We start from the raw sequence: 20,648 nt of genomic DNA on the forward strand, positions 1-20,648 counted from the left end.
GATTAGTGCGAACGTTAACAACATACACAGTCAGATGCGTTTATCGTCCCACTGAATTTAACATCCAACATAAATGACATGTAATAGGCCTGATCAAGTGTTAGGGATCTGTGAGTGCAGAAAGTCTAATCCCAAAACATTTTTCAAATTTCTAACCAGCAAGTAAAAAAAAATGTGTAGTATTGGGCAATGGAAAAAAACACCTGGAAAAAGATTGCGTAACAATAGCCTATGTATACCTTTAACTGTTAGTTGTCTGACACAGGAGGAGGCGTATTTCCACCTAAACAAGATTAATATTCGATAAAGCACCTGGCCCAGACAGCGTACACCCATGTGTACTAAAGGAGCTAAGTTCAATAATTGATAGACCACTATGTGTTCTATTTATGAACAACCTAATAAGTGGAATGCTGATGTGGTACCAATCTTTAAGAAAAGGTTACTAAATATAAATATATTTGATGATGACTCTAATCTATTTAGGGTTATTAACGAAGTTACTCTCTATAGAACGATTTAGATAAAATGACAATACTCGGCTGTGCAATGGCAGAATAAATTTAGTGTACAGAAATGTAGTGTTATGCACCTAATAATAACTATGTTACTTACACATTACATGGAATATAATTGGAAAAAACTTGAATGGAAAAGGACTACTAGTTGATAGATAGCTGTGAAGCTGCGCTCAGAGGTGGTTTAGAAGTCAAGGAAATGAAAGGGTTCAATTTTATAGAGCATTTAGGAAAAATAGGTTTGTTTACATTGCTTATATTCAGGGTATATATAAAGATTTGTGTGACAAACTTTTCATGCCAAGCACCATATAGAGAACCAAGGGGTCATCAGCTGCGAATGGAACAAAGATGGTTTCACCATGAGCATCGAAAGGGTTCTTTACTGTAAGTGTAGATAAACTGTGGGATTCCTTACCAAGTAAATGTAAAAATGGATTGGACGTCTTTCATACAAGGAATGGTCTGTAGCTATATTTATTAGAGGACATTATGAGGGTGACTGATCCAGGGAAGGTTTTTTGGGGTCAGGAAGGAATTTTTTTCTCCCCTGCTAGGCTACATTAGCCACGTTTTTTCCTTATTCTGGATCAACACTATTAGAATTTATGAACAGTTGAATTTGATAGACCAGTGTCTGTTTTCAGTCTTACTCACTCTGTTACTGTTTCAGCAGTACAATGCCGATTATAATCATAGCAGCCAGTGGTGACAGAGCACGCTAGTAATAGCCAATCATAAACAAGTAGTAAAAGAATTAATGGGTGCTGCATTTACACCTAACAGGGCTGATACTAGAGAGCAGATCGTGCGAATGAAAAGAAAATCCACGTGTTAGACCCAGGCTTTAATAACTGCGGCGTAGATTGTAAACCGCCCTAACAGCAGAAACATCAACTCTCCGAGTGTTAGAAGAATTAAACGTCCTCAGATAACCCCCTGATTTTGAGAAGTAAGCCAAGTGTCACACCCTGTTCTGGACTGCACATTAACAATATCCTTCCTCGGTGTTAAACTTTGCCCTTGACAACTTTTGTTTAATTTTTTAATTTGAAAAGCAGGGACTGCTGGCAGGTCCCATTCAGACTATAACACTGCCTGCAGGTGAACTGATCCCACTCTTGTTTGTTTGGTTTAGCAGCAGCCGCAGCCAGAAGAATCACAGAACAGACACTGTTACAATGTAATCCTCACATTATTACTTGTGATAACTGTACAGTCTCCAACATTCTACACACAGAAATAGACCCCGAATCCAGCCCCTGATATTAATGGAAATTCCCACCCCGCGGCTGGTCTTTTACACGCAAACTAGCAACCTGGCAGATAAAGTTACATATTATTTTATTATAATTATAAAGTAATATATTATTTTATTATAATTATAAAGATATATATTATTTTTTCATAACTATAAAGTAATATTCTATTGCAACTGACTTATGTACACATAGAAAGGTACACATAACACGTTTCATGATAATTGAGTTTCTGTGCATGATATATCTATGGATCTGGGCGAAGCAATGCAATGACTCAAGTCCTATTAATAAATGTAAAAGTGCAGAGGAACTTTGGTCTCGGCGCAGAATAACTTCATCCAAAATATTTAAAAAGTTAAAATAAGTCGTTTTTCTTCTCTTCGGGGCGCTGATCAATATTATAAGTGCTCTCGCTGAGTCGCCAGCATGCCAGGACATTAGGATATCCTTGTTTGCTTGCAAAACCAAGGCAGTAGATGTCACCGTGGTGTTTCAGAAAAGAATATCCCTTGTTTCTGGCCTGTCGCAGGTTTTCTGAGAAGTGGATTGGGAAACCTCTGTAGCAAGTTTCTGCCTTACAAACCCTGACTGATTGCTTCTGACCTCGACTGCATAGATTCATTGCCTGCAGTTCTAATGTCCGCCCCAGGGCGAAAGTTTCTGTGCAGTCGGCTGTGTGCAATAGAAACACTACAGAGGAATAAGTTAATGCTCAAGTTATAAGTTATAATAAAAAAAAATGTTGGTAAACGCTGTGTTTGCAGTTCCGTGGTGAGAGATGAAATTGTCAAAAGCGTCTATGCATTCGTCCATCAAAATGGGGCGGTTACAGACCCTACCGCCATATCAATGAAACAGAACTTCCTGTTTAGGATGCAGGCGAGAGTATATTGTGTATGGTTCATAAAATCTTACTACTGTCCTCTCGACACCAGCAGATTAGTGTTTTAGTTTTCATAGTGCAGTAAATTAAGGAAGGGGGATAAAAAAATAGTGTAAAAATGTTCCTCAGAGGACTGTAAAAATCCAGTTCACTTTGCAATGGTTAAATGGGATTTTTATAAGTCCAATCTACGTGGGGCTGTTTTGCATTACATGAGTTGAATACCTTAGAGCTGACACACATCTGCAAGCATTTTATTAAATCCTTAGTCAGCAGTTTTCAGTCTGATGCGATTACTTCTTCATTTGACCGGAGAAAGGGAATCAAAGATCTCATAGCGGCCTGCGGAATTCTTTCTGATGCTTCACCTTGAACAGTGAGAAGAGGACACGGGAACATTTCTTAAGACATGTAGTGAAAACTTCCTTGTTTAACGGTATCACGTTTAACTAGGAAGTATTTGCTGTTATAACAGCTTTTCTTCCACTATACCAACCGGCGGGTGTCGGGGCCCTGGCGCATTTTAGTCTTTTGTCGCTGAAAGACGCAGTTGTCTATGTAGGCGCCGTGACGCATTGTTATTTTACGCAAACGCTCCTTCCCCGCCATTTCTATAAGTATTAATACCCTTATGTACATGGTGCACACAAATCTATTATAATTCAACGTTCGGTTGATGCTGTATCTAAAATAGCTGCTCCCATTCAAGTATTCAGTATCTGTTTAACGCAGCCCCACGTCCTGCTGTGTCACATTGTGTGACCTCTAAACACGTGAGATACCCAATAATAACAAAATAATTATTATTGTCTTCTACACTTGGAAATACGGTCAGTGGATAAGCTCTGTTGGCCTGTGTGTGGTCATTCTCTGACTGCGCTTACAGGCCACGTGGAACATGGAAGTGATAGACTGATCGAGCTGAGGTTGAATGGATGGATCTCGCCAAGTTTGTCATCCTCTGATCCTATGAGCTATGTGCGTCTAGTTTGACTGAGAAGAGATCACTTTATCATCATCATCATCTATTCATATAACGCCACTAATTCCGCAGTGCTGTAAAGAGAACTCACTCACATCAGTCCCTGCCCCATTGGGGCTTACAGTCTAAATTCCCTAACATACACACACAGAGACTAGGGTCAATTTAATAACTGCCAATTAACCTACCAGTATGTTTTTGGAGTGTGGGAGGAAACCAGAGCACCCAGAGGAAACCCACACAAACATGGGGAGAACATACAAACACCACACAGATAAGGCCATGGTCGGGAATTGTACTCATGACCCCAGTGCTGTGAGGCAGAAGTGCTAACCACTAAGCCACCATGCTGCCCACATTGCATTTTAATGTTCTTTTACAGCCTAGTAAAATCTATTAGGTGGTCCTGTCCGTAGCTGGAGACATGGAGGTGGGGAGGTGGAGGTGGGGGGTTGACAGGAGGACCAATCAATAGTAACTAGTAACTTTGCTTGGGCGCGATCCAATCTTTGTGCATCAGCTTGACGGCCAATAAAGGTAATTTATTTCTATTACTTTACATTTGTTTACAAATGATAACTCTTATAACAAAGTCAAAATCTTATTAATACATGATTAATAGTTATCTGGCTTTTTGGGAAAATACAATGAAAATGCATAGACTTGCAGTAAAGGGGAACCATTTAGAGGCAGGAGAAAATAAAAAAAGCAACAGATTTTCTCAGGGACAAACCATATTAAAATACAGAGGGGTAAATGTATTTATTTATTGGCACGCAGGGAAAATGCCGGCTGCTTTTGCATGTAGCGCACAAATACTGGACGGCTTTATTTTTACACTGTGCATTAGAGTTGATCTAGGACACCCCCCCCCCTTTCCAACTCTAAATCTATCTGCACGTTTTAAATGTAACATGGTTTTACCAAGGTGCAAATTTTAATTCTAAATGAGCCCCCAGATAAATGCTACCTCCTATAATTTTTGCAAACATATTTTTTAATGTTACAAGTAACTCTTTCATATAAACCAGAATGTTTGTTTAATGGTCATTTAACCTCTGTACCCCTGTACTTCTCACCCCCAAATGGTTAGCAGGTAACATTCTGTCTGATGCATGCAACAGACTGCCTGTTACCTCCGTCCTGACATATTCCTACGCTAGGCCTATTTCCGCAGAGCACTGCAAGCCTTGTCTTCAGGAAGGGGAGAGGGGAGGGGGGGGGGGGGAGAAAGTTTGAAATCTGGATCACCAGACAAAGACTCAAGAGCTGTTCTGCGCAGCTAAAATAAAAAACTCCCGACTCAGCACCTTCTATTGATTAAAAACTAACCTTTAAAGTAACTCTTAGAGTGTGTGGTTAGCATTTAAATTTAAACATGTCATGAAGTTGATTTGTGTTACTGAATACCAACTCCAAAGGCGTTACTCTCACATCAATTTCCTTAAGCAGCTGAAGTATTTCACCAAAAAAATATCAAAAGCAGGGGAAGAAAATTCAGAAAGGGAGATCCTCAACAGGGCTTGCACTATCCTTTCCCATGCAAATAATAACCCCCCCCCCTCTTCCCCCCCCCACTAAAAGTGTGCAAAGTGAAACACAATAATTGGTCCTTTGTCTAACTTCCCCAAGTGCCAGGGGAAAAGACAGATTAATTAAATACACAACAGTGTTCTTGGAGTGTGGGGTCCCACTTGGCGGCTGGGTCATAAATTAAGCAGGATGAATACTTCAATGTGTTTTTTTGCAGTGGGCTTTGCAACGTCAGAGTGAAAAGGGGGCGAGGATGGCTGAGTCTTTCTTGCTAATGATAGTCACGTCTGGGTCTGTCTGGTTGCTGCTGGCAACCAGACATGATGTAACACCACGATGAACTTGAACTTGGGGGAGTTGAAAAGGGAACAATAGACCAGAGTAATCAATAATGCCTATTTCAGTGAAGGATTACAGAGCTGCTCTGGGGTAACCTTGTCTGCAAAGCACAAACTGAATAGTGAGAAACTTTTTATAAGTGGAGAAACATACTGCAGATATTCCGTCTGTGGGTCTGGGCTGTGTGGAGGATTTTGCAGAGCCAGGCTTTAGCTCCTGGTGTTGCAATGGTGCAAAACAATAGTAGAGGGCCAGCTGTTTACACATGGCAGATTCATTCAGGAGCTGGAGGCAATGTGCACAGCTGCTGGGACAGCTTGGGTCATGGGAGGTAGCCTAAAATCATCGTCTGTGGGAAAAAGACCAGGAACCGGCTGAGCTGGGAAAAGCGACGTGATGTAATTGCACTGTAACCCATAGCAACCAATCGGATATTAGCTTTCATCGGTCCAGGGGCAGGATAGACGAATGGCAGCGCGGGTCTCATTAGTTGTCATGGTTACCACACAACTGTGCTCATTGTATTGAATGAGTCCCATATGTAGACCATTTGTTTTGCTATATTGGAATAGTATCGTGATTCATTTACATTATTATTTTAGTTACAGAATGCAGTGCAGCTGTTAAAATAAGACACATTTTATTTATAGTAGGAACAACAGTGATCCTGATTTTTTTTGTGTGCAAATTTTGGGATATCATAGAGAACACAAGTCACTTTGTCCTCAATTTAGCATCAGAAAGTCTTTTCTCACACTACAATATATATATGTAGCCCGTTTAAGATGAACTTGCACATGGACGAACCACAAACCTCATACTCGATCCCATGTGAGAATCTAGAGTACAGGAGACTTATAAGCTTATAATATTCCTCAACCACCCACTTAACCTCACTACATTACCCTATTACCACCCATTACACAATTTCACACAAGACAACTACCCCCTGACCAACGTTGTTGTGTGATGGGATCATTTAGCTTATGAGTCACTTTTACCTTTGCAGTCTGGCTGGGGCGAAATGCAAAATGTAGATTTAGCCTCATGTGTCAAACTCCCATTGTCCCATAGATTGTAAGCTTGCGAGCAGCGGCCTTCTCACCTCTTTGTCTGTTTTACCCAGTTTGTTTATTAGTTTACTGTGTTTGTCCCCAATTGTAAAGCGCTACGGAATATGTTGGTGCTATATAAATAAATGATGATGATGAGACCATTTACTAACACCGGAGAGTCCGAATTGGGGCCTTTGTAATAAGGAGGAGATAAAGATTGGCATCATTTTAAATTGGGGTGTTGGGTGCCTTCCCCAGCTCTAAAAGTCAGCCCCGACAATAATCTTGTTTATTAGGGAAACAGGTTTGGCAGAATTATTAATTTTCCTGCCATGTACAATCAGGCCCTGGTGCTTCGCTCTACAATAATCTCTTTATTTACATCCTCTGTTATCACTTTCTCCCCAACTGTCTGGAGGTGTATTAAAGCTGTTCTATGGACCATGCATATTTAATTTTGGTTAATTCTATGCATTTAATACTAGAATATAATAGAAATGAAAATAACGTTGGTTTTTTTTCCTCCCCTGTCTTTCCAGTCCTGGTACCTGGGATAAAGCTCACAGTTTTCCATCCCCGACCTGACAGACCACCTAGCGCTTCCCATCTCTGTAACATGGAAGAAATTGGTGACAACACGGAGCAGTCTCCTCGTCCCGGCGGAAGGGGGAGACTCATGTCAACCGCATAACGACGTTGAAGAAGAAAAAAAAAAATCTTATGTGGTCGCATGGCAATGACCATTAATAATCAGCCTTATTTCTTTTACTTTATTTTTTATTTTTATTTTTATTTTTTTTTCACCTTTGGGGTCTGAAGAAAGTCCTTGATGGGAAAAGTTGGGCTTCACGGCATCTGAAGTGTTTCCTTAGTAGTGTAAACATTAGATGGTTCTGGGTAGCCTTAGTCTGATGTTTTTTGCTGACTTGCTGTCAAACACGTTCACCGTGAAGCCTGGCGTTTTCTGCTAAGCCGCGCTCTTCTGTATACCCGTGGCTGTGATACTTCTTGAGGATTTGGGAACGAGCCGCCCCATTAAACAAAGACTTAAAGCACTCTTAAATATACATGTAACAATATAAGTGGATACGAACTTCTACTATAACTAAGACCACACTACAATTGTTTCAGAGACAGCGGAAGTTGACTACAATCGCCTTCCAGAGCCCTTATTTTGCCGGACATTTTTGAGTGCTACTTCACCTAAAAAGAAAGGATTTGTTAAAACACACACAAAACGTGCAAGATCAATCAACACAACCTGCACCTTTTTATTTCATTTTTTTTTTTTTATTATTATTTTTATTTGATGACCCCCTGCGGAAGTGATGAAGTTGCATTACAAGACACAACTGCAACAAAATGTTTTCGGTAGCATATCACAAAACGTCCGCCCTTCATTCTAACAAGGAGTAGTTACATCAATGATCCACAAGGAAGCTGTTAACATTTATTTTCATTCAAGTTGCAGAACAATGTTTTAAAAAAAAAAAAAAAAAATAATGTCCAGAACTTTTATTATTCACGTAAGGAGAAAAAAAAATATGCTGCACTTAAAAAAATAAGCTTTTCTGAGACAAATTTTCAACAATTACACAGAAACACAGAAATGGGGAAGATGGGTCTGTTTTGACAGAAACTGACAGGAACCAATCAAAACAATCGTATTTGGATTGAGTAAAGTGCAATTTCATTGGATAGGTAAATATCTTTGTAAGATAGAGATTGTTGAAAATTCTATTTTTGTTTTTCAAGTCCTACCACCCCCAGGACTCTAAATTATCGGGGTAAAAAAAAAAAAAAAAAACAGCCTTGCAAAAGAAAGGGGAGCTATTTTTGCTTTTTATGTTTTTTATTGTTAAACTTGTATCCCTTAAAAAATTTAAAAAAAGAAAATGTAAAAAAAAATATATATATATTATAAAACATAATGGTGCTTTTACCACAATATGTTAACTACATTAAATGCTAAGTAATCATTTTCTGTTATCAAAGCACATAACTAAAATGAAATCATAATACCTGTTAATTTTATAAGCTAAAAGTCATTATTAGTGGGTATGCCAATTCAGTCAAATGCTACATGTCCCAACATAGGATTTAGTCAAATGCCTCAGGATCTTTACAAATGTCCAGATTTTATCCTTGTGGTTTTTTTTTTTTTCCTTTACTTACATCCTCTGGACTTTAAATACTGATTGATCTGGGGGGAAGGAGATCATAGCACTTGCTGAAAAAAAATATTGGATCATAGACTTTATGTATGTTATGTACTTAAAAAAAAAAGACTAAAAAAGACAAAAAAGTAGAGGAAAAAAAATCCCAGAATACACGATTTATTTTCTACCAGACAGCGGAGCATTTCTTTGCTTCGCATGCAAATTAAAAGGAGGATTCCTATACTATACATATATTATATATTTTCTGTTTGGCAAATTTGTCAATCAGAAAAAAAAGACGTCTGTGCATGTTTAGTGTAAGTAACCATTTTTATATACTTAAAGTAGGATAAAGTAGAGTGCATTAAGACAAGACATTTTAATCCCTATTCCAGGCACCTGACTTTTTTATCCTCTCCCCCTGTACAGCTGAAACGGAGCCAGCTTGGCCTTTTTGGCAGTGAAGGAGTTAAACTTTGCGCGTTTCGCCCTAATTGGAGGGGCTTTTGCTACTGTCCTATACAATCAAGTCCATGACATTCTTGGGTATACACTTTGCTCCTGTTTTTTTTGTTTTTTGTTTTTTTAGTTATCTTCCCCCCCCCCCTTCCTCTTCCTGAACTATTTTTAATTTAGTTTTTTATTATTTTTGTTTTACTCTTAACACTTTTGGGCGCATGAGAGGGCTTGGAATGTTGTTCGCAGTACATTGCAGGCCTCTCTAGCAACCAATGGGTTAATTTGCACGAAGATGAAATTAATTCCATATCAATGTGCCTTTGCCCTGGATAGCGATTATTTGTGGAATTGTTGCACATGTTCCTATATAGATTAGTCACGCGTTTTGGAGACACTTTTTTTTTTTTTGTAAATGTGACTTTTGCGTCAGACATTGCAGGCTTCACTGTGTAGGTAGATAGTTTAGTTATATCCCACCAATAAGAGTAGTGTGCTTTAGTCTTGTAGTGCTATTTTGCGTAGGAGATCAGTATTTTTTGGTGGATGTTTTGCTGCAATTGTGACAATTTATTTAGAGTCTTCCTTTTATTATTATTATATTATTATTATTATTATTAATTTCCCTGATCAATGAAAATATGCAATACCTGCTTATATCATGGTAGTCAAAGCTTAGCAAATTTATTAGATTGTTTTTGTTTTTTATTTGACCAAAGTTGGTGCTGTACTTGACGCAGTGTGTTAGGTGTTTTAGTCATTGTATCCTTGTGACTACGATTTTCACATGCAGGAGGGGGCTCTTAGTGAAGCAGTCAGACTGTGAAGCACTAAGCTGTACCCTGCTTTGAGCAATTTTTTTTGTGTGTGTTACGACCCTTCCTATCACAAGCAAGCCTTAAAGAAAAACTGACTTCCTTTCCTTAAACCCCCCCACCACCCCCCACACACACCCCATTTTTATTAGCAGACAGCAATCAACCCACGTTCAAATAGAAAGAGGTTATAACGCCCATTTTTATATGCACGTTTTTAGAACTTCCAACTTCTGAAAATTGTTTACCGGTTCTCTCTATTTAAGGAAAAGAAAAAAAAAAGAATAAAATGTTTTTTGGATTTTTTCATATGTGTCTGATACGTGGTTGAGTAGTTGTGTTGTGTGAGTGTTAGTGATTTGTGTCCATTTTTTGTAACCAGCATCCTTTGCCTTCCTTATAGCACTTAGCTGGGCATTACCGTATGACATATGTGCACTAAAGGAGCAGCTTGTAGTGCTTCACAGTGAAGGGAAAAAATAGCCTAGACATATATTGTCAGAACCTTGCTGTAAGTCAAGGCGTTACCAGTAAATTGGTTGTAAATACAATACAAATGCACCCTTTTATAAGACATGCAAACTAAGCAATAGCTCTGGGCAGTTGTAGATTTTGCGGGTTTTTTTTATTTGTTTGGTTTTTTTTTTTTTGGTTTTTTTTGTTTTTGTATTTTGTTTTTTGTTTTTTCTGTTTTGTTTGTTTCTTGGTGAATGTGTCCTAGACCTGGCTGCAAAGAGAGAAAAAAAAAACTGCCCGCTCAGATATGTTATTTGTATGTTGTATAGTTTTAAGGAGTACAATGATTTATTTTTACCCTATTTTATAATGCAGGACTTTTGTAATGTTGTTTAAATGAGAACAATTTTCTGTCGATCTAGCCTTGCAGATTTTCTGATTGTTAAAGTGGAAGCGTTCTTGGACTTTTTCTTTTAAAGATTTTTTTTTTCTTTTAGGGTTTTGGTATTTTTGGTTTTTATTTGAATTATTTTTTTTCTAGGAACTGGATTTAAGTTAAAACTTTCCTGTTTCCTGTTTGTATGTATTTAAATACAATTTGTTTTTCTTCTCTCATTGGTATAGCATTTTCCTATACTTGAGAAGTATGGGCCACTAAATAACCATTATAAATGGACATTACAGGTATGCTGTATTTTTTAAGTGTTTTATCACTAAAAGACTGACTAAAATTAGGGATTCCTGAAAAAAAAATGTTTTAAAGGCTTTAAAACATGATTTAGACAGTCGTTAATGTAAAACAACACTTGTGTCAAGTTCCTTGTGCTCATTCTAACCACCATATTGAAAATAGAACAGGGAAACCCATAGGTCATATCTGTTCAATTTTGGAAATAAAATCTTTTTAGCATTGTAATGCTTGGCAAATGCACAGTAATGCTGGCTTTGCAGAATGTGGGTAGACATGAAATTGGTAAATTATATAAAAGTATATAAAAAAAAAAAGTTTACCTTATTTTATGAGAAAATCACATTGTTACAATTACCTTAAATATGATGCCTCTTTTACAGTAAATAAGCAGGTGAAACGCTCTTCACAAAAAGCAAGAAATATAATAATCACATTTTAATTAATTTAATTAAATACATGGCAGTGTTAAAGTATTGTTACATTTTCACAATTAATTTCATAGTTTCTCTGTAATCCTCATCCAGGCCATTGACACATTCTGTAGTTAACAAAAAAAAGTTATCACTCTAATAAAACAGCGCCAATATTTTCGCTAATTGTTTAAAATTCTAAAAGTGAATTAAAATTGTAATGAATATTATAATTAAATCATTTGTTAAATGACTTGTGTACAAGCCTCAGTTCAGTTAGATTCAAAGCTATGTTAGCGGCTTTAAAACTAGGATTGTTCATTAATTCTACCTTTCTAAATAAATTTAATTTTGATGAAGAAACCCCCCAAACATATCTTAAAATTAATAGCATCTGCATTAATAAAATTAAATGTAAATTATGAGTGTATTTTAAACACTGCAAATAGGAAAAAAAAATTGTACGATGAAAATGCTGCATAGCCTGAGTATATTTAAGATAATCGGATAATGCATCGTACAGCATGCTAGCACAGGGAATAGAACAAATTATATGCTAATTCGCTGCAATTCCTGCACTCAGTTTAATGTAATATTTGAGATGCACCTTTTCTTTCTCTCCTTGTCTCACGAGATGTGATTACTAGAACACTACAATAGAAGTGGGCACAGTAAGATCTACCTATGGCATTGCCAATACTAAGTGATCTTTGCATGGGTTCCTGCATTCCTTAATGCACTTTGCTAAAATGCACATTTTAACTGTTCATTGGAAGAGATTCACTAAAACGGGATAATTTGCAGTGTTCATATTCCGGAGTGCTGCACACTCTAGCCAGTTTGCGTGGTTATTTTCTGATTTTCATTTAATAGGATAAAATCTACACTGCTTCATATCTCTTAAATAGGCTTTGACAGACACACACCCCGTAGAACCTTCTCCATTCACAGTATGCAGTCAACTCGCGGCAATATGCAGACCCCCAAGACAGTTTGTTCTTTAACCTTATTTTTTGTTCTCTAATAATACATTTTGCAGCTTTTAGTAACAGTGTTATTTTTTTATTTTTTTTTCTGCTGTATGAAAAAAAGAGCAACACAAATGCTTCGACTAAAACAGGTTTTTTTCTTGTGGTGATATACATACATATATATATATAAATACATATATATTTTTTTTAAAAAACGTCGATCAATATTGTACATTGCATCGTGTCTCTGGTAAAGAAGTAAACACATTTGTTTTGGGGGGGGGGTCAGGCCTTCATAGAACAAATTTTGGGGAAAAAAAACTACTGGCAGGATGATACTGGAACTGGAAATCAGTATAATTCAATGTTACCACTGTTTGCCAGGACTATCTTCTAACCAAGTGCTTGTAACACCAGTGTGTATTGAGACTGACGAGCGCATTAGCGCTCGACTTATTCTGGTCTTGCCACGCGGTGCAGCGGTATGTTGTTTTCCAACCCGCCTTTAAAAAAAAATAATTAATAATTGGGATTAAAATGGTTCCGGCATCTTATAGATTACATAGAGACTGTTCTGTACCATATAACAGCACATTGCCACCGTTGTTTGTTTTTTTTTCATTGAATTTTCATGTCTAATGTAAATTCATGACATGGTGCTAAGACAGCCTGGCTAACAGATCGAGCCATTGTATCCCGTTAGGCTGGTCTGGCTCTACTCTCCATCCATGTAAATGCTTAGCAGTGTTAATCTGCATGGAAACTATGCACTAACCCTATCCCGAGACCAGATATGATCAACTTTTTTGGTATCTGTTTTTCCGTTCACTTTTAACTTTCGGTCTTTGCCTTTTTCAGTCATTCTTATAAAAATGCCAGCTTTAGGACAGAATGAATTATATTTAAAAAAAAAAACAAAAACCAGCAAAATAACTGATTTATGAAATGTAGTGCCTGTGATATCTGTATTATATTCTCTTCTGAAATAAGAAATTACTACACCGTGAGCCTTTTTGCTGTCTATCAGACTCTTCTGATGTGAAATAACCGTACAGTAATTATGCATTGCATTCACATACTGCTTGGTCATTTCAACCAATACTACTTATTTTAGCCAGTTATCTTTTCTCACCTGGTTCTTGCCCGATAAGTTTTAACCATGAATGCAACTTCTTGTCTTGAATTTTTCTGGGTGTTTTTCAGTATTTTGGAGGTATACATTAACTTCAATTCAGTATTACGTCTAGTTTTTACAATTATTTTGTTTGTTTTTGTTTTGTTTGTTTTTTTTGCTTACATCTTATGTGAGACTGGTGTCCCCTGTTTGATTCTTTGTTACATCACTTAGCAGACTTTGAATCACTTGTCATTTAAAAGTTTGCAAAGCGCGTACAACACGCCCTGAATTATCTGGGTCTAAACAAACTGGGGGCCAGTATATTTCCTCTCTTCACACCAGACCTACTCTTACAAAAAGAACGAAATTATTCGTTTTATACACACGTTTCTATATATACCATATGTACATGTTTTTGTTGTGATTATTATTTTTTTTCCATTTGATTATACCCTGTACAACCTTGGGCCTGATTCATGAAATATATAAACATATGTATCAATGCATAACTCAACTACAAGTGTGACTGTGTTTATCCGTCTACCTGTGTAGGTAAATAGATTTTGTGCGCCTACCCTTGTATCCAACAGTTCATTTGGGGTCTTTCTGTTTGAAATGTGAGAACTGACAGTTATTTTAATAAATGTGTTCTCTCACAGCTTATTTTGCTTATAATGATTAAGTTAATGTGAATCATTCATGTTAATGTACAGCATCAATTTTAGTTCTGAAATCCGTGGGTCTGCAATTTCTTGATCATTTTATGTTATTGCGTGTAACAAAGTTTTGTCAACTTTTCCATCTGTGTAATCTGGTTCTGCTAAACCTTCACTGTTAGCTCCCTGCTGTCAAATAACCATATATATTACTTCTCTGCCATCCTCACTCTTAATGCTTGGTGCTCACAGACTGACCTTTCCAGAGTTCTGTTGAATGACAAAGCCTCTGGTATATCTACGGAGACCTGTGAAGCCTTCTTGTACTTCCCTTCAAAACCTGGCGTTAGCCAGAGGATCGCAGAATATGAGGGATATATTTTCTGAATGTTTGACAATGTTTAATTGAGAGTCATTAAGAAAATTACCTGTTTAGCAATATCCACAGCATGTTTACGTAAACCTTTTACTTCACACTTAACCAATTAGGCACTTAACAAATGCAACCCACATTGTTGTTTTATTTGCATGTATTTATGTAGCAGATTTCATACTCTTGTGAAATAAAAAAGATTTTAACTTCATGATGCAATATAGACACAACATACATTAACATTTAAAGCCACGTTATATTATTGCCACCTATATTTCAGGAATTTATCAGCAGTCTGTACTCTATAATATATCTTTCTTTAGACAAGGCACTTGTCCTGCTCTCGCTATGAAGTCAAACACACCATACATTGTGGGTATAATTCAAGGGTGCAAAGAACAGGTGAAGATGGAAGGAGGGGGGGGGGGATCCTTACACTTTGGGGTTTGCAATAGGAATTGAATCTTTGTTTGCATGGTGGGAGCTTTTTGGTAGCCGTGAGAATCTTCTGTCCTTTGTTTTATCTCAGTTGTTTTTTTTTTTATTCTTTTCATTTCAAAATCCTTCGCTCTTCATAGGATAAAAGCACTGCAGCCAAGCTGGTTCTTGACCATGTTAAACCCTTATCTTTGTCTTTAACTAATCATCCCATAATGGGTTAAACCCTGTGTGCCTGTGAATGCGGTCACTGTTTTATGAATCAGGCTCTCCGCGCCTCTCCTACCTTGTTTTGACTCATTGCTTGTTATCAGTTTTATTTTATTTTTTACTGTGTTCTGTGCAAAAAAACAAAAAAAAAATGTCTTTGGTTGAGAATCACTGTGGGCATCAATTCTTATCCAACTAAAATCTCCGCAGGTTTTTTGAGCTGGTGTGTGGATTAGTTAACTCTTGTACTCAGCCATTAGTGCAACCAACTCTCACGTTACAATACAATTACTGGAAGCGAATACTGCATTTCCTATGCAACAAAAAAGGAAAATAAAAAAATTGCTAATGCTAACGAGTTGTTGTGGTGTTTATTTATACAAATCACATTTTATTGGGTATTGCTGATAACATTTAGTCTCCACCATTGTAATATCAGATTTTATTATTATTATTATTATTATTATTATTATTATTATTATTATTATTATCTTTAATTTATAAGGCACCACAAAGGGTCCGCAGTGCCATACATGACATATACAGAAAACAGTGACCATGACACAACATGATACAGAAAGAACAAAAAAGGAACAAAAATATATAAATATACACACAGACACAGGTAACATGGTGCAAATCAAATTATTTCTGGGACAATGTGTGAAAGTGATGGTAAAAATCAGCGAGAAGTAGGCCAAAGCTTAAGAAAACAGGGCTAGGGAAGCAGGCCAAGAGGTACAGAGGGTGAAGGAGCACACAAGGAAAGAGGGCCCTGCTCCTGAGAGCTTACATCCTAAAGGAAAGGAGGAGACACAAATAGGGTGGTACTAACTGGGGGAGAGAGCCAGGACCAGGGAGTTAGGAGGAGGACTGATAGACTTGAATAAAGAAATGAGTCTTAAGGGCACACTTGAAGCCTTTGAGAGTAGATGCTAACCTGATGGAACGTGGAAGATCGTTCCACAGCTGGGGAGCAGCCCTGAAGACGAAAGTGAGAGGAGTTGATCAGTGAAGTAGGCGGCGGTCACAGGCAGAGCGGAGGGGGCGGGTAGGAGTGTAGGTAGAGATGAGATTGGAGATGTAGGGAGGGGAGGATTGACTAAGAGCTTTAAAGGTGAGGGTGAGGAGTTTAAATTTAATTCTGTAGGCCATGGGGAGCTTATGTAGTGACTGTAGGAGAGAGACTGCAGAGACAGAGCCGCGGGAGAGAAAAATGAGGTGGGCAGCAGCATTGAGGATAGACTTAAGAGGGTCAAGGCGAGAATCAGGTAGGCCAAAGAGAATTAGGTTACAGTAGTCAAGCGAGAGATTACAAGCGAGTGAATGAGGGTTTTCGTAGCTTCTGTGGTGAGAACGGGGCGCACCTTGGATATATTCCGAAGGTGGAAGTAACAGGATTTTGAGAGGGACAGAATGTGAGGCTTGAAGGAGAGAGAGGAATCAAGGATAACTCCAAGGCATCAGCCTTGAGGGACAGAAACGAGGCCGTGTCAATAGTGACGTTTCTACTGAAGTGGGTTCTCAATTTGTTTTAAGGTTTTTTTCTGCAAAGTATGGACCTGGGGCCTGCACAATACCTCTAAGAGGCAGCTTTTCTGAAACGGTTCATGACCGCGCCCCTTTCTGTAAGGGGGAATAATTGTGTCATACAGGGGCGTGAACACACCATGATTGGATATGACAAGATCACATGACGATGTCTCTAGCTCTTCTGAAGCAATTGGTTATCCCCAACAATACTTCCCTGGAGACACCTCACCATTGCCTCCAGCACCCATTAATGGGGTATATCGCCCAAAATTCTGTCAGGAAAATCCTTCAGAATTGGGACATATAATGGGACAGTTGGAAAGAATGCCTACACACAGTGGATGCAGACATTTTGTGAATTCAACTAATATCATAATAATAGGTTTTAAATGCACTAAGAACCATTGATGTCACTGGTTCCTATTGAATGGATAGGCTGTAGTCTCAGTGATGTCACTGGTTCCTAGTGACTGGATAGGCTGCACTCTCAGTGATGTCACTGGTTCCTAGAGAATGGATAGGCTGCATTCTCAGTGATGTCACTGGTTCCTAGTGAAGGGATAGGCTGCATTCTCAGTGATGTCACTGGTTCCTAGTGACTGGATAGGCTGCATCCTCAGTGATGTCACTGGTACCTAGTGAATGGATAGGCTGCATTCTCAGTGATGTCACTGGTTCCTAGTGAATGGATAGGCTGCACTCTCAGTGATGTCACTGGTTCCTAGTGTCTGGATAGGCTGCATTCTCAGTGATGTCACTGGTTCCTAGTGTCTGGATAGGTTGCATTCTCAGTGATGTCACTGGTTCCTAGTGTCTGGATAGGCTGCATTCTCAGTGATGTCACTGGTTCCTAGTGTCTGGATAGGCTGCATTCTCATTCACTTTAGTTCAAAATAGTTACCTGTATAAGTGACAAGTCATGTTTAAAGGAGAAATATTTATTGTTTAATAATAATGTTGCTAATAATGAATAATTACAGAATAATGTTAATGTTTTAAAAGGGTAAAATAGATCTTATCACACATAAGCAGAACCGAGATATAACCCTTTAAGGAATTAGACACCAATACAAAAATGTTCTGAACACTAACGTTGTTCTAGGTTAGAAGTTCTGAATGGAATTTTTTTAAGACAGTATAAATCTATTTCTGTTTTTCTTGAATTCTATCTAATAGGTTATCTAATAATTGCATTTATAAATTGTGTTTGTTTTCACTTTATTTTTCTAGAAATATTTGGTAAAACAACAATAACAAGACTGTGCTCTTTTGACCAATAAACCACAATGTGATCCATATAGCAAAGTATTTGTGCAAAAATACATTATTTTTCAGATAAAGAAGAATTGACAACAAACTTGATCTGTCGATTTGTTAACATTTATCACCCAGTAATCTCTCTTCCCAAAATGATGTTCAAGTCTAAAGACTTCATTGAGATTTCGAACTTCAATAATAAATTATTCAAACTAGATTGCCCTCAATTTAACCCCTTCCCTGCCAACTCTCACGGGCCCACAACGGGCCTTTCCTTTTCCGTGGCACCCGGCCCATGTGAAATACCTCGGAGTCACATTCCATAAAGACTTCTCCCAACGGTTTAAACCAAAATCTTACACAGCTGCTTTCTAGAAAGAAGAATGACCTCAAAAATCGGCAACGCAAGAGATTTTCCTGGATAGGCAAGATGAATATTATGTAGATGAACATATTACCAAAAAGTTTTATGCTTATTACAAACGCTTGACATAGGAGAGGTTTCTCTGTGATCTTCAGCTATTGATAAGGAATTTTGCAAGAGGAGGATATTGAAAGCAGGATTCCACATTCCATTAATATCTAGTTATTGACAGGCTGTCCTGAGTGAGAAATAAAGTAGGATGAGAATTAAAATCAATTAATTTCCTAGTCCCTAATAACATACAAATATAATCTGAAAAATGTGCTTAACAAAATATTACAATTGTAAAGCGCTACAGAATCTGCTGGCGCTATATAAATAAATGTTGATGATATTACACTGTGTTACCAAAGGAAACTCCTGTCCTGAGGACAACAATGTGGTAGTTATAGGGGTAAACAAATTAGCTTTGCAGTTTTATCAAGTACGGAACAGCTGAAATGTGGTCTGAACATATAAAATACCATTAAATGGATGGGACAACGCATCCCACAGTTTAAAATATCACCAACGGTTCCAGGACAATATGAAGTCACAATGCCATTCGTTAAGTATTTATTTTTATTTTATTTTTTTAATAGCTTAAAAGATAGTTACACTTTTATGGTCTACTCATCTCCCACAAATGATGGCTCCACCCTATGCCGAAATTTGGCCGCTACAAAGGAGGACATAATGTGTAGCAGAGCATAATGTGAGCTTTGTACATTGGTACATCTGTGGATGTAAAATTTCACCAGACACTCCATGGTGCGAAAGTAAGTGGTTACAGGGGAGGTCTCCCCATTTGTCAGGTACAGAGGAGGAGAGGGTAACTGGCTACTAATCGATTTTAAAAAGTAGAATTGTCTTATTATTGCTGGGAAAAGAGATTACAAAAAATGTTCATAGAGTGTTAAAGGAAATTATTATTTTCTTTATTTTATTTATTATTATTATTATTATTATTATTATTACATTTTATTTATAAGGCCCCACACAGGGTCCGCAGCACCGTACATGACATATACAGAAAGCAGCGATCCATAACACATAACATGATACATGAAGAAAAAAATACAAAGACCAGACATATTTAATGAATAAATATACAGGTAACACGGTAATGTAGATCATATTATATGAGGGACAGTGAGCGCGAGCGATGGTAGGAATTAGTGGGAAGTAGGACTGAGCTTAAGAAAACAGTGCTAGGGAAGCAGGACAAGAGGTACAGAGGGTGAAGGAACAGTAGAAGGAGAACACAAGGAAAGAGGGCCCTTATCCTGAGAGCTTACATCCTAAAGGACAGGGGGAGACACAAATAGGGTGGTACTAACTGAGGGAGAGAGCCAGGACAATAAAAGTTAGGAGGACTGATAGACTTGAATAAAGAAATGAGTCTTAAGGGCACGCTTGAAGCCTTGGAGAGTAGAAGGTAACCTGATAGAGCGAGGGAGGAGCAGCCCCGAAGTCCTGGAGGCGGGAGTGGGAAGAGGTAATCAGTGAAGTAGTGAGGGGTGGTCATTGGCAGAGTGGAGGGAGCGGTAAGGAGTGTGAGTAGAGATGAGGTTGGAGATGTAGAGGGGGATTGACGGAGAGCTTTGAAGGTGAGGAGTTTAAATTTAACTCTGTAGGCCACAGGAAGCCAATGTTACGACTGGTAGAGATAGAGCAACGGGAGAGAATAATGAGGCGGGCAGCATCATTGAGGATAGACTTAAGAGGGGCAAGGTGTGAAACTGAGGGGTCAGAGAGAAGAATCTAACAGTAGTCAAGGTGAGAGATTACAAAGAAATGAATATTAGTGTTGGTGGCTTCTGTGGTGAGAAAAGGCCATATCCTGGATATATTCCGGAGGTGGAAGTAGTAGGGTTATGAGATAGACAGAATGTTATGTTTGAAGGAGAGGGAGAAGTCGAGGATGACTTGAGGGACAGAAAGGAGGGAAGTGTTATTAACAGAAAGAGACGAGGGAGGTGAGGGAACCTTGGGGGGGGGGGTGATGATTAGCTCAGTCTTGGAACCATTGAGCTTAGGAAAGCGCTGGGGCATCCAAGATGGAAATACATAACTGCGCCCTATGGTGGTACTGCCCACTAGTGGACATGTACGAGCACTGCAAGAGTCA

The 20,648-nt window shown here is 38.1% G+C and overlaps 1 protein-coding gene across 19 annotated transcripts in view; it reads left to right on the forward strand.

The window, feature by feature from the left end:
• Nucleotides 1-15,679, forward strand: part of NFIA (nuclear factor I A) — a 369,222-nt gene extending 353,543 nt beyond the window's left edge. For all 19 annotated transcript variants that reach the window (XM_075181768.1, XM_075181780.1, XM_075181774.1 and 16 more), the window contains one exon: nt 7,112-15,679. In XM_075181768.1, coding sequence (XP_075037869.1) covers nt 7,112-7,263 — 152 coding nt within the window. In that variant the 3' untranslated portion in view covers nt 7,264-15,679. The remainder of the gene's footprint in view (nt 1-7,111) is intronic.
• Nucleotides 15,680-20,648: the final 4,969 nt, after the last annotated feature.

The sequence above is a fragment of the Mixophyes fleayi genome, chromosome 8, assembly GCF_038048845.1.
Source record: "Mixophyes fleayi isolate aMixFle1 chromosome 8, aMixFle1.hap1, whole genome shotgun sequence".
NCBI classification, from domain to species: Eukaryota; Metazoa; Chordata; class Amphibia; order Anura; family Limnodynastidae; genus Mixophyes; species Mixophyes fleayi.